The sequence below is a fragment of the Buteo buteo genome, chromosome 13 (genome assembly GCF_964188355.1).
Source record: "Buteo buteo chromosome 13, bButBut1.hap1.1, whole genome shotgun sequence".
Lineage (NCBI taxonomy): Eukaryota > Metazoa > Chordata > Aves > Accipitriformes > Accipitridae > Buteo > Buteo buteo.
The window spans coordinates 18,102,505-18,114,535 of NC_134183.1; the positions used below are offsets into that span (position 1 = coordinate 18,102,505).

The 12,031-nt window shown below is 52.5% G+C and overlaps 1 protein-coding gene across 2 annotated transcripts in view; it reads right to left on the reverse strand.

The window, feature by feature from the left end:
* Positions 1-510: 510 nt before the first annotated feature.
* The window catches only part of MFSD11 (major facilitator superfamily domain containing 11), a 35,712-nt gene continuing 24,191 nt past the window's right edge, over positions 511-12,031 (reverse strand). For both annotated transcript variants that reach the window (XM_075044920.1, XM_075044922.1), the window contains exon 14: positions 511-1,638. In XM_075044920.1, coding sequence (XP_074901021.1) covers positions 1,441-1,638 — 198 coding nt within the window. In that variant the 3' untranslated portion in view covers positions 511-1,440. The remainder of the gene's footprint in view (positions 1,639-12,031) is intronic.

The window sequence follows — 12,031 nt, forward strand, 5'->3', positions numbered from 1 at the left end:
CAGGCTCAGGATCCCCCCAGCACGATGGGGGTCCAGAAAGGGCACCACGAGGAACACGCGATGGCATTCGTGTGACCCAGAGGGGCCCTGGCAGGGATGGAAAGCCGACTGAGAACAGGCAGTTCCTCAGGGCGCGGTGGTTTGGGTTTTTTCCCTTACATTTACTCATACACAAGGGAAGAGCACGCTGCTGGCAGAGCGTGTGTTCCCACATTTACCCGTGTCAAAGCTGTCTCGGAGGCCATCTCTTCTGAATTTCCAAAACCAAGAAAATCAGAATCAGCAAATTGAGGAGCAATTGGAGCTGCGCTTGGCATTCATGAGGATTGATAAATCTCCTCCAACACCAGTAAATAACCAGACTCCGCTCCTCGCTCGGGGGAGGGAGCATCCCCCCTCCAAACACCTGCAATAAGACACTTGCAATTACTGCTTTGTCTCCTGGAAACTAGTAAATAATTCAAACAAACCCCTTTTTTCCTTTTGTTTTTCATTTTAATTAATCCACATAGAATTTTGTCCTCCAAACACAATCATAGCAGCACAGGAACAGCAGGTAGAGAATCTCATTACCCAGCTTACCAGCCAGATCCTAGAGCCATTATTAATAGAGACTTCACCGCGTGAGGAATTAATAAAACCCGACGGTGAGGGGGAAGGGAAACGCTCCTTCTGGAGTGCATCGTCCTCTCCACCTTGTTCCCAGGATGTCCAATGGTTAGAGGTGCCAGGGGCTTCCCATGTTTGTCCCTGCAGCCAAAGGCCACCTTCCTCCATCAGTGCATGTGGTCCGGGAGGAGATGCCAGGTTCAAAGCAAGGCAAGGAGATCAGGAAACCTGTCTCACTGTGTGCAGGTCATTGCACAGACCCTTGCCCAGCCACTGGCAGGAGGCAGAGGCCAAATGCACGTTGTCATGGTGCTACGTTAATCCTTCCTTTCTCTCTCGTTACACCAGTACCAGCCGCATCGGCAGAGCACTGCCTCCGCACCAGGAGTTGCTCTCGTCTGGAGGTGGCATTACAGAGGTGCAAACAGCCAGGCCCTCCCAGGTACCTGCGCTGGGAAGAGGAGCAGGACCATGTTCCCCAGCACCCCTGCTGTGGGGGGAGACCCCCATGCCCAGCTGCTTTTGGGGGTTTGGATCCTGCCACTGTGCTCACAGGTCTCTTGCAGCAAGCATCCAACCATTTGTCCATCCCTGGGTGCTGGGTCTGCTTTCTGGGTTCTCAGCTCCCTGGTGACCCTACGGGGTAATTGCCCAGAAGAAAACACCTCCTCCTTGGAGCACGCACTGTACCGATGGGTTTTTTCCTGACACAAGGCAGTTCCGACGGGGCAGCACTGAATACAGGCACGCACACGAGGGACACCTTTTTCCCAAAGGATACTGCATGCACAGCACGACTGCCAGAGAAGAAAATGCCATTATTAACTGGAATCACTTGCACGGAGACAAGGCATGGCCACGGCTGGCTGGCAGCACACGCTTGTTCTCTGCTTCCTTTCCTTTCTTGGCTTCTTTTCTCCTTGTTCCCCCAGACCTGAGAAGTACCCTGAGTTGGGTGTGCAGGCTGCTGCATTGCAAGGCAGGGAGGTGCGATTCACTTCGGCTCGATGGCTTCTCTGCCTTGATCAGCTGCACTTAGACAAACAGCAGTACATGAATAAGCAGCTCTAATTAGAGGTGTTAATAGTGCTGGGAGCTGGGGGAAAGTGCATCGAGGCAGGAGGGAGAAGAGTTTGCAATCTAAGGAGAGCGACGGGAGGAGCTGGGAGACCTGGGATGCTCAGGACTTTCCCTTCCTGCTGCACACCCAGCGGGTGGGACAATCAAGCTCCAGGAGCCCATGTGAAATTGCTGGGGAAATATCCCCCGTGCTGATTATCTTGAATAATTTATGCAGATGTTATCATGCATTCATATTTTATGGAAGTCTTGCAAAAGCCGTCATCGCGGTTATTCGCAACCATTTGCTCCCTTCCAGAAATCTCCTTCAGTGGCGGGTGCGGGGACAAAGCCGGCGTGCAGGTTACACCTCGGGGACCTCGGCTCCCCACAGCACTGGGGACAGGGCACGGAGCAGCACCGGAGCAGCACCAAGGCAGCCACATTCCCAGGGCACCACCCCAGACTGGGCTTTACCCTTCCATCCCCCCAGTACCTCTGGGGGACAGACACCCCAGGGCAGAGGGGACAGGGGACACTAACAGTCATGGACACAGCACAGCAGCATCGCTCCCACCATGATCCCGCTCCTGCACCCACCACCTCACAGCCCTCTCCGGCCCCAATCCTGCAAAGCAAAGAGGCTCGATGGACCCCGAGGAAGGACCGAGGAAAGGGACAGGTCCTGCAGCACTGTCCCCTCTGCCCAGGAAGCTGTCACACAGCAATGCTAAGCAGGACAAACGGACAGGAGCTGCTCCCAGGGGAGCGGGTCCCTCGATTCCCAAGGGTGGGATGCAGGCTGGGGCGGAGGGGACCCCAGGGCCACCCACGACCTGATGTTGAGCTGCGCAATCCTGCCAGCTCCAGCGCATCCACTGCTTTCCCAGCGGCTGTCTCCCTGGAAACTGGAGCCGATGCCGAGGTGGGAGGCAGGAAGGGGCATCGCTTCCGTTTAGGAAAGGTGGGTGGATGAGCTGTGCAGCAATTCCTTCCAGCAATTCCTCTCATCCCGCCTTGGATGGATGAAAGGCCATAGTTCTCTGCTGCCCGGCTGGAGGTGCAGCAGGCAGGACCCTCCCTGCCCAGGGCTCCCGGGGGCTGTGGAGGGGCACCAGCCAGCCCCACATCTCCCCAGTGCTCCACATCTCCATCTGCTCTGGGGTTGGGAATACTCAGTGCCTTGACTCAAGGCCACGTGGGGCAGTGATGGTCACCGCAGGAGAAGCAAAGGACTTTGTGGGGAGCTGAGAAGGAGCAGGAGGAGGAAGGGGTAGGCGACGGGTGGGGTGGAGAAGAAAAGATGCGAGTAAGGGGGAAAATTGAGGAACCCAAGAAGAAGTGCTCAGACCGTGCTGGAGGAGGATGTGGCCGCAGGGAAGCCTGCCAGTACCCAGCGGAGCAGAAAGTCAACGATATTAAAGCAAAGACGCTGGATATTTTAATTCCCCGCGGCTCCTGCTTCTCAGAGGACAGCAATGATGTCTGAAGCGCAAGCAGAAATTAAACGAGAGGCATCTCAGTCTGGTTGTTCAGCCTGTAAAAAAGGCCTGGGGAGCAGAGCGGAGACACGGCTCAGAGCGGGTCAGGAAGGACGGGAACGTGTCCCCAGCCAGCCCCTGTGTCACGCACCCCCAGGAGGTGCCACCAGCACTGCCGCCCCACCATCACACTCTGGTTTTTGGTGTTATTTCTTTCCCTTTGGGGACACCCCAGGAAGCCTTCGCTCAAGCCAGTCTGCCTCTGCCTACAGCAACTTCCATCTATTTCAATTAGAGAACCTTTCCCCAAAAGGGGCCAGAAACCTCAGCTCCTGTGAGGCAGAGCAGGGGGATACAGACAAACAGCCTCTGCCACGCTTGGGGCTGCTGCTCAGAGCCTCATTTATCATCTACCAACAACACGGGCATGCCCAGCCTTCCCCGTGCCGGGCAGGGGACGAGCAGCCCCCCCTTGCTGGCTGGGGTTAATCAAGTTTGGCCTCTGCCAACAGCATCTCGCAGCCCGGGGAAGCGGCACGCTGCGTATCCAAAGGCAAGCGGGAGCCTGGGGACTCACCCAGAGCTGAATTTCCTCCAGGAGCTTGCATCAAACTCAGTTAGAGCACTAGTGATTTATTAGGAGAGCTACTCCTTGGAGCAGCTGCGAGCCGCAAGGCTGTAGTACAGGCATCTGCTTCACCAGGGAGGGGTCCTCAGCAACACAGAGTGATTTATGGGGCAAAAGCTGCTGGTTTAGCACAGGGTGTGACCCTCGGGGCTGGTTGGGGCAGGAGAGCTGCCACCAAGCCCAAAGGGTCCCCGGGTGATGAGCCGTGGGTGGCAGGGCTTAGGGACAGGGACACCCCCACCTCCCCGCAGCCCAGCCAGCAGCACGATGCAAAGCAGGCTACGAGCCCTGCTGCCAACAAGTCAAGGAACAGAGGAGGCAGGGAGACCGCATCTCGGCTCCAAACCGACAAACGAGCTTTTTTTGTAATCTTTTCTAAGGAAACAGCTTCTCCAGTTTTGTCTGGAGCAACCAATCAAACCCAAAGAGTTGCATCCGACTGCGAGGGGGAAAAAAAAAATCCAGGTCTATTAAAAATGATGAAAGACACCTTGACAGTGTCCTTTTAATGTAATTAAAAACCTATTTAAAGGCATGCCAAATGTTTACTAATTAAACGAGCGCTTCATTCTGTAGCCATAATGAAAAAAGTAATTGTGATACTTTTAGCAAATCCGAGGTTTTTAAAGAAATAATTACTTTACAGAAAATCAGTTACTAAATTAAACCATTCTTTACCCGCTGTTATTTCTGCTCTTTTGCTCATTTTGTGCAGCAGGTTGAATCCTGAAATTACCTGGGACAGATTTTTATTCTGAATAATGAACATTTCAAAGGAAATGGGAATAGAGAAAGAAGAAAACTAGGAACTGTTAGTGGGTCCCCAAACCTTAATATGTAGCTGGTGGGAAAATTGTGATGTGGTTGGAACAGACTGAAACATGCCCACATGGCTGTACCCCTGGTGCGCTGATGACAGATCTCCAGCAAACCGTCCCGCTAGTGCTCCATCACTACCACCGAGACAAATGAGGGCCACCAACAGAGGCAAAGCCTCTGCAGCTTGGGCACAAAGGTTGGGTCAAGCCCTCCGAGCAAGATTGCTATGCTGTTCATGGAGTCAGCCATAGACTATGTTGATCACCTGAGGATGGTGGAGTTTCCACCCTTGGAGATATCCAAAAGCCAACTGGACATAGTCCTGGGCAACCTGCTGTAGGTGGCCCTGCTTGAGCAGGGGATTGGACCAGATGACCTCCAGAGGTCTTTTCCAACCTCAGGCAGTCTGGGGTTCTGTGATGACCAACCCAAGGAGCAGGAGGGCAAGAAAGATGGTTGTGTAGCAAAAGCAATGCTGCACACCACAGCCCTGCCTGCAAATCTCAGCTCCGTGCTCAGATGCCATTGAGAAGTCAGGTAACATCTTTGTGCCCTATCCACAAAACAGGATCCTCAGCTTAGACCACGAATTCCTCCGAGGCAGAACCGTCCCCTTGGTGAGCATCTACAGAGACGTGATGTGCTGGAGCCGCACAGCCCAGGGCTCCCCAGACACTGCCAGGCTGCCAGTGCTCCCCTCCAAACAGGTCTGAGCTCAAACACAGAGGGAAGGGGAAAGGAAACCAAGCACTCCCACCCATGTCATTAATAAATACCCATCACAAGAGCACCTCTCTCTCTCTCCTCCTTCTGCAGACACTCTCAAAAGCAATCCTGGCCAAGAGAGGTCTCTTATTTCTGTACCGGAGCACACAGCACTAAATTGAACATGGCTCTATAAACCACCCGGCGCTTGTTTTTCAGCCAAGGTGTGTGCGTGTGCTTCAGCCCATCAGCTCTACCTGGCTCTTTCTGAGAGGAGGCACAGACTTTGAACACAAGCCCACTAATCTAAGATGACATTAGACTGAATCTAGAGAGAGGCAGCGAAGGCACGGCGGTGACCAAGCATCTGTGCAGGCAGGCAGCCGATGGCTGGCTCCCAGTTGTCGGGTTGCAGGGGCTTTTGATAGCAGATGGAGAGTCTGATTGCATTTGCTGATAATGGATTAGGAGGCTTATCTTTGATCTTGACTTTCTCCTGGTTAGCCGGTTTCTTGAGGGGCTCTGCAGGGAGGTGTTACAAGAGATTTATTAACAAGATGAACTGCAATGCCAAGAAAAGCTACTTCTGCAAAATGCACTTTCTCTCTCACGCCTGCACAGGCTTAAACCCACTCCCTGTTTGAACACACTCAGCATCTTTCCTCCTCGGGGGACTCGAGCTGATCTGCTCCTTCCCTCATGGTGGGCTGGCAGAGTTTCATCAATGCAATGGGAAACTGCTGCAGTCCTTGCCCAGCCATCCAACAGCCTCCAAAATGTCCTTATTTGCCAACAGCAAATGTAAGCACCTCAAAAGTCAGGCACCCAGGGCAGAAGAAACTGTAGGTAGAGGCGGCTTGTCCCCAGTGTCCCCAGCACCATCACAGCCTCTCCCTGGGGCCAAACTCCTCTCAGCTGCTCTTGCAATAGGGCGCAGAAGCCCAGCTCTTCCCAGGGCCAGGGAACAGGCAGCACTTCCAAAGACATCCCGGTAAGGTGAAGGATTGGTTTTAAAGCCCACAGGTTTTTGGGATCTGGCTCTGACTGGCAGGCCAGCCTCTCCACTCAGCTTCTGCGAAAAAGGCAGATGCTCCCCGCTTACCTTACGCAGCCTCCAAAAATAACCGAGCGCTTCCAGCAGCATCACCTGCTCCCAGCTGCCCCTCAAGCAGTGGGGAAGTAGCAGACACAGAGTCCCCTCCTGGGTGCAAGGCAGCTTATTTGGGCTGCCTGAAGGCAGGCATCACATCTGGAAGCCCTGCTTGCCCCCCAGTGGGTCCCACTGCAGCCCCGAAGCAGGGCTGTTCCTAGGGATCGTTCCCAGCCCAGGAAAGAGCTAGCTACTGAAGCCCTATGTTGCTGGCCAGCAAGTCTGAGTAATTAATTTTCAACTGTTTTTCCTTGAACCTGATCCACCAAGCACACCTGCCGCAGAGGTGGTCTATTTTAGCGATGATCCCATCCTGCGGGTAAGGAAGCTAAGACTTACTCTAAGGCATCTGTCTAAGGCCAGCAAGGGAGCCAGGATTAGAAATTCAGAGCTCAAAGCTCAGCTCACTAGACTGCCTCATCTGTACCACACCCAGACATGGCATGAGGTGACACTGCTGGACCTCTGAGATAGATGTGAGCACAGCTACCCATCAAGCAGTAGCTACAGGGGAAGGAAGGAGCAAGGACAAAAAAGATAAGGTGATGGGGGAGGCAGATGAGAAGCAGAGAAAGTAGAGGAGAGAGAGGAAAGCAGGAAGGTAACCCGTACATTCATCACCTAGAGTCCACCATGGGAGTTTTTGCTTGTTTTCTCTACGGGCACAAGTCTATTGCTGCTTTCTGCTGCTAGGGAACAGGGATGCCCTGTTGTTACTGGTGTCACTCTCAAGCAATGTTGTGCAGCCACGCACAACCTATGCTGCCAGCCAGACTACAATCTGACCTCATGCTGGACTGTGCACAGCATTTCGAAGAGTATTTGGCTTTGGGGAGAAAAAAGCAGGCCAAAACCAGCCCTACCCTTTCTCCCAGAGCACCTCCTGGAGCAGCGGCAGGAAGGGGGAGGTAGCACTGGCCATGTGCCTGCTCTGCCTAAGAGCCATCTCCTGAGCTGCCTGCTACCACCCGGTGTGTCCCATTCTGGCCAGCACGGTTTACCCCTCCCCCCTTCCAAACCAAACACAACAGGTGAAGATAAAGCAGACATCCCACCTGGATGGATTCTGGATTTTCTTTGCCAGCAATTCTCATCAGCCGTGATTTCTCCATGCTTTTGGACCTTGCTGCTGATCCGCAAACCCTTGGCTAGGGAGAGAGTAGAACTCCCCCATCCACACAGTCCACGAACACCTCCGAGTGATGCAAAGCTAAAGGGCAAATTCATTTTCCCCCACTGATCCACAGCACCGCTCTACGCAACAGGACATGCCGTTTCATATTAACATCATTATTTGCATTGCAACAGCATTCGGAAATCCAGGGCCCAGGTTGTACGGACACCGCTCCAAAGAATCAGCAATTCAACTGAACAGTCATTTATTCAGCTCTCTAGTGCTCCTGCAACATGTCTGCGCTGCACAGCAGCAGCCAGCTGGAGAGAAGGGTTTCACAGTTGACCCCAATGGCAGCAGTGAGGATTCAGGCAGAACCCAGACTCCTACAAAAGGATGCAATAAGTGAGCACAGGGGTATGGGAACAGGACTCTCCCTTAAACAATAAGCAGCCTGATGCATGTTTAATCTTCTGCTTCACTACAAGCTAAATAAATTGGCTTTTTCTGAAACGATGGCCATGGTGCACACCATCACTGTGCTTGGGAGCCTGACAGCATCTCAGAACCAATGTCCAGGGTGAGCTGTTGAGATTAACCAAACCCCAGGTCAGATCAGAGCGGTTCTGTTGCCTTTTAGCAGTCTGCTTGCTCTCTGAGAATTAATCCCTTATCTTGCAACCTTATCTCCCTGGGGAGCAGCATTGGATTGTCTGGTCACCGAACGCCATTGCAAAACCCAAGCACAAATAACCCCCAGGGATACAGACCAACAAGCCTTGGTCCTTCTCCATCAGCGTGTGGGCTGTTTGCAGAAAGTGAGGCCCCAAGCAGAGGAGAGTGGTAAGTGTGCAGCTCAGACTGCACAGGAGCTATTCCCGTGTCTGCCTTCCGACCTAAGGATGAAAAATGAATTCAGCAACCAAGCCACAATTCATCTCAGCTGGCTGAGGTCTGCCTTTGCAGCCGAGATCCAAGCACAGACACCACTTAGCCTGGCCAATTTCCTGTGTTGATGCTTCACCCAAGACCCTGGCGGGAGAGACTCATTAATTACAGAGGCTGGAATTGTCTCTCCAATAGATAAGCAGGAAGCCAAATGCAGGTGAGCAGCTGTACGTGCCCAACAGAGCAATAAACTCTGCCAGCAAGTGCTCCTACAAACCAGCCCTAGCAGGGGACAAGAAGAGTGCTGTGCACTCGACTAACCCTGGCTGCGGGCTGCCCCAGCTACAGGTCTAGCTTGGTGGGTGGAAAAACGATGCCTTGGGGAGGAGAGATGCTGCCACGTTCAGAACTTTATTGCCAGCTAGAAAAGGCTTCCTCCGCTCCCCTCGGGCTCTTTGGACCTGCTTATTTCCACCCACTCATCTGCAGGTGCTTTGCAAAGGAGGTCAGGAGCTCTGCGGAGGCACCGTGCGCTACGGGCAGCCGGCAACCCCAGGGCCAGGACTGATACCCACTGTGCAGCTGTGACACATCCCCACCTCAAAGCAGGGCAGGTAAGTGGGACCCCCCCCCCACACCCAAGGCCCAGCATGGACCACGTAACTTCGTTGTTCTGAGGCTGGCTGCCTGTGCAGTCGTGCTGGGAGGGTGAAGGTGCTGTTGAGGTCACACACAACCCCCCACCAGCCAGGCTTCTGATGAATCACTTAAATGCAAAAATATCACAAAGTGACTTCCATTCTACACAAAATCCTTGGAGGATAATACTCGGAGGTTCTTACTCACCTTCCTGAACCAAAAGGATGAAGCTGCCACCCCACAAACTGCAAGGGAAGTTTCTGGGATCGACCTCATCCTCAAAAGCACATCCAGAGCAGCATCCTGTCCATCAGTCCCTTACCAGGTGGCCATGAATTTCCCACCAATGCCACAACATGTCCCAATCCCTTCCTGTGTTCTTCTTACACTCCCCCCTCTCCAAACATCTCTCCTCCACAGCTAGGAGGATTTGCTCCAAAATTCAGTCTTTCCCAGGGGAGAGAAGGTCAGCCCCACACTTCTCCCAGTTCCTCTGGATCACTGGTTTCCCACCCAAGCTGACCCTGAACCCAGGACCTGCAGCCTCCTCAGCTATTCAAGCAGGGACAGCAGCTCCCGCTGACTCTTTGCTGGAGCTCTTCTCCCACCACATCAGCAATTCCTGATTTATGCCCCATGGCAACAGGAGAACGGGGCTGCTCACTTTTAGTGCTTCAAACAACATCACTTCATTCCTTTCCTTTTGCTTTGTATGAAATAGGCTACAGAGGCCTCAATTATGAAACTAAAAACACATCTTCCATCTGTGCTGTACAGCACCAAGCACCTTCCTATTAATGGAGAACAATTATAATTATTGACACAGAGATAAATGCAGAAACACCACCAGAAGAGCTCCTATTTGAGAGCAGCTGTATCCCACATCCTGCACCACAGAGCATCATGTTCTGGCTGCTTCAGGAGGATGCAAGAAACCCTTTGCAAACACACAGGACAACCTGCCCTCACTCAAGCCTCTTCCTGGTTTCTAGTACTTAGAAATTGGCTTATATCACCCAGCACAAGGTCCAAGAGCCCTTTTGCTATTTCTGTGGTTATTAATTATGACAACTGGGTCTATCAGGGGTTTACATGTTGGAAGTGCTGCAGGTACAACAGCTAATTAACATTATGCACACCCTATCACCTCTTGGTCCCCACAACCTCCCATCCGAGCCACAGTTCTGCAGAAAAAGTCGCTACAGAGAAGGAAGGGGGAGAAAGAAAAAGAAAAAAAAAGTAAAATTATCTTGGCTCCCAGCCCAAGGCTTTCTCTTTTTAAGATGCATTTCAAGAATTTGCTGGCTGGTAACCTCCTCGAGTTACAAGGGAGGCTGCTTGTCAAAAGCTGACCTGAGCTGGATTTAACTGAAAGCCAGTTGCTGGCAGTGGGAGTGAGATCGGAAAGGGCACCTTGGGGAGGCTCCGCACAGAGCGGCCAGGAGGACAGGAGCAGTCGGGGTGGACGGGAGCCATGCGAGCAGAGAGCACCCTCTGCAGCTACGCCGAGGAGAGCCAGACCCTGGATTTGGAGAGTCTGGCTGCTTTGGGTCTGGGTTGGCGAGCCCTGGGCTGCTTCCTTCAGCTCCTGCTGTTAAATTGGATCCAGGCTGTTTGCTTTGCACTCGCCATGCACCGAGCCTTCCGCAGGGTACGTCAGAGAGCGACGCACCGCTCGCGTACCGACCCCGCGCTGAGACAGCCTGGGTCAAGGCAGCGAGACCCAAAGGTTTGTCTTGCAGCACCTGGACGCAGAAGCCCGTTTCAGGGCGCTCCTCCGCAGAGGTTTTCCCACAGCACTGCAAAACACAGAGCAGATGCAGGGCGTTTCTCTCTGCTCCCCCAAACCGCACAGCTTCCTCCGCTCAGGCCGAATGCCCACCCTTTTCATCAGCAGTCAGGCCAGAAAAACTAGGATGAGAGACAGCCAGGGACAAGCCAGCATCTCCCCCAGGCTCTGGTGCAAGTCCCTCGAGCACTCGCAACCTGCCTCTGTTTATCACCCCATAAAGATATGACTCTTCCCACCTCCCAGCCCTCAGACAGGAAGGCTTGTGTTAAGTTTTTGGACAGTATTTTACATCCTGGGGGGTGTGTGGGGGGGGGGGGAGATGTTTACAGATCTAAGCAGCTCCCAGGACAGCAGTGCTGTCTGGGGATTGCAAACTGGATTAGCTGGGACCAACCAATTGTTAATCCCAGCTCCACCACTGAGGATGCCTGTCACCCTGGGCATACCACTTCACTTTCCGTTTCCAAATTCTCCTGTTTTGCAATATTTATTTATCTCCTGCATGAAGTTTTTCGGGGGGAGGAATTTATTACCAGAGGAAAAACAAATCAAGTATTTCACAGCAGTACTTTGCAGTAGAAAATATTGAGCAGTCTCCACATCTAAGTATTATCAATATCCTAAGCTTTTAATTCCACCAGAGACAAAACAAGTTCACTTGGAAGTTTCAGTCAGTGACCCAGGAACATTATCCTTCTTGCTAAATGTAACCTCTCATGAAAACATTGACCATCAAACCGCACTTTCAGCTGCTTAGAACTTCCCAGGGTATTCCCACTCTTTTTCTCTGCAGCCTAAGCCCCTGCCACCTTAAGGCTTCATCACCATCTGAAAAGAAGTTTAATTTTTAATGGTGCAACATGACCCTTCATTCTTCTCAAAATAAAGTGACACATGTACGCACACACGCAGAGTAAGACCAAACCACAACCACGGCGTGCTGCGAGTTGAAAAGCTGGTGAAGACAGACACAGAGCTCCTGTGCTCTGCACAAGCCAGGCCCACAGCTCCATCTTCATGGACAATCAGGATCTGAGCTTTGCTGATCCCTCGTTATCGCTACTTACCAACCCATCATTTCATAACTCCCGGTTGCCTAAATATGAAAAATAAGCCCCTTGTTTCCTTTCTACATATTTAAGCACTC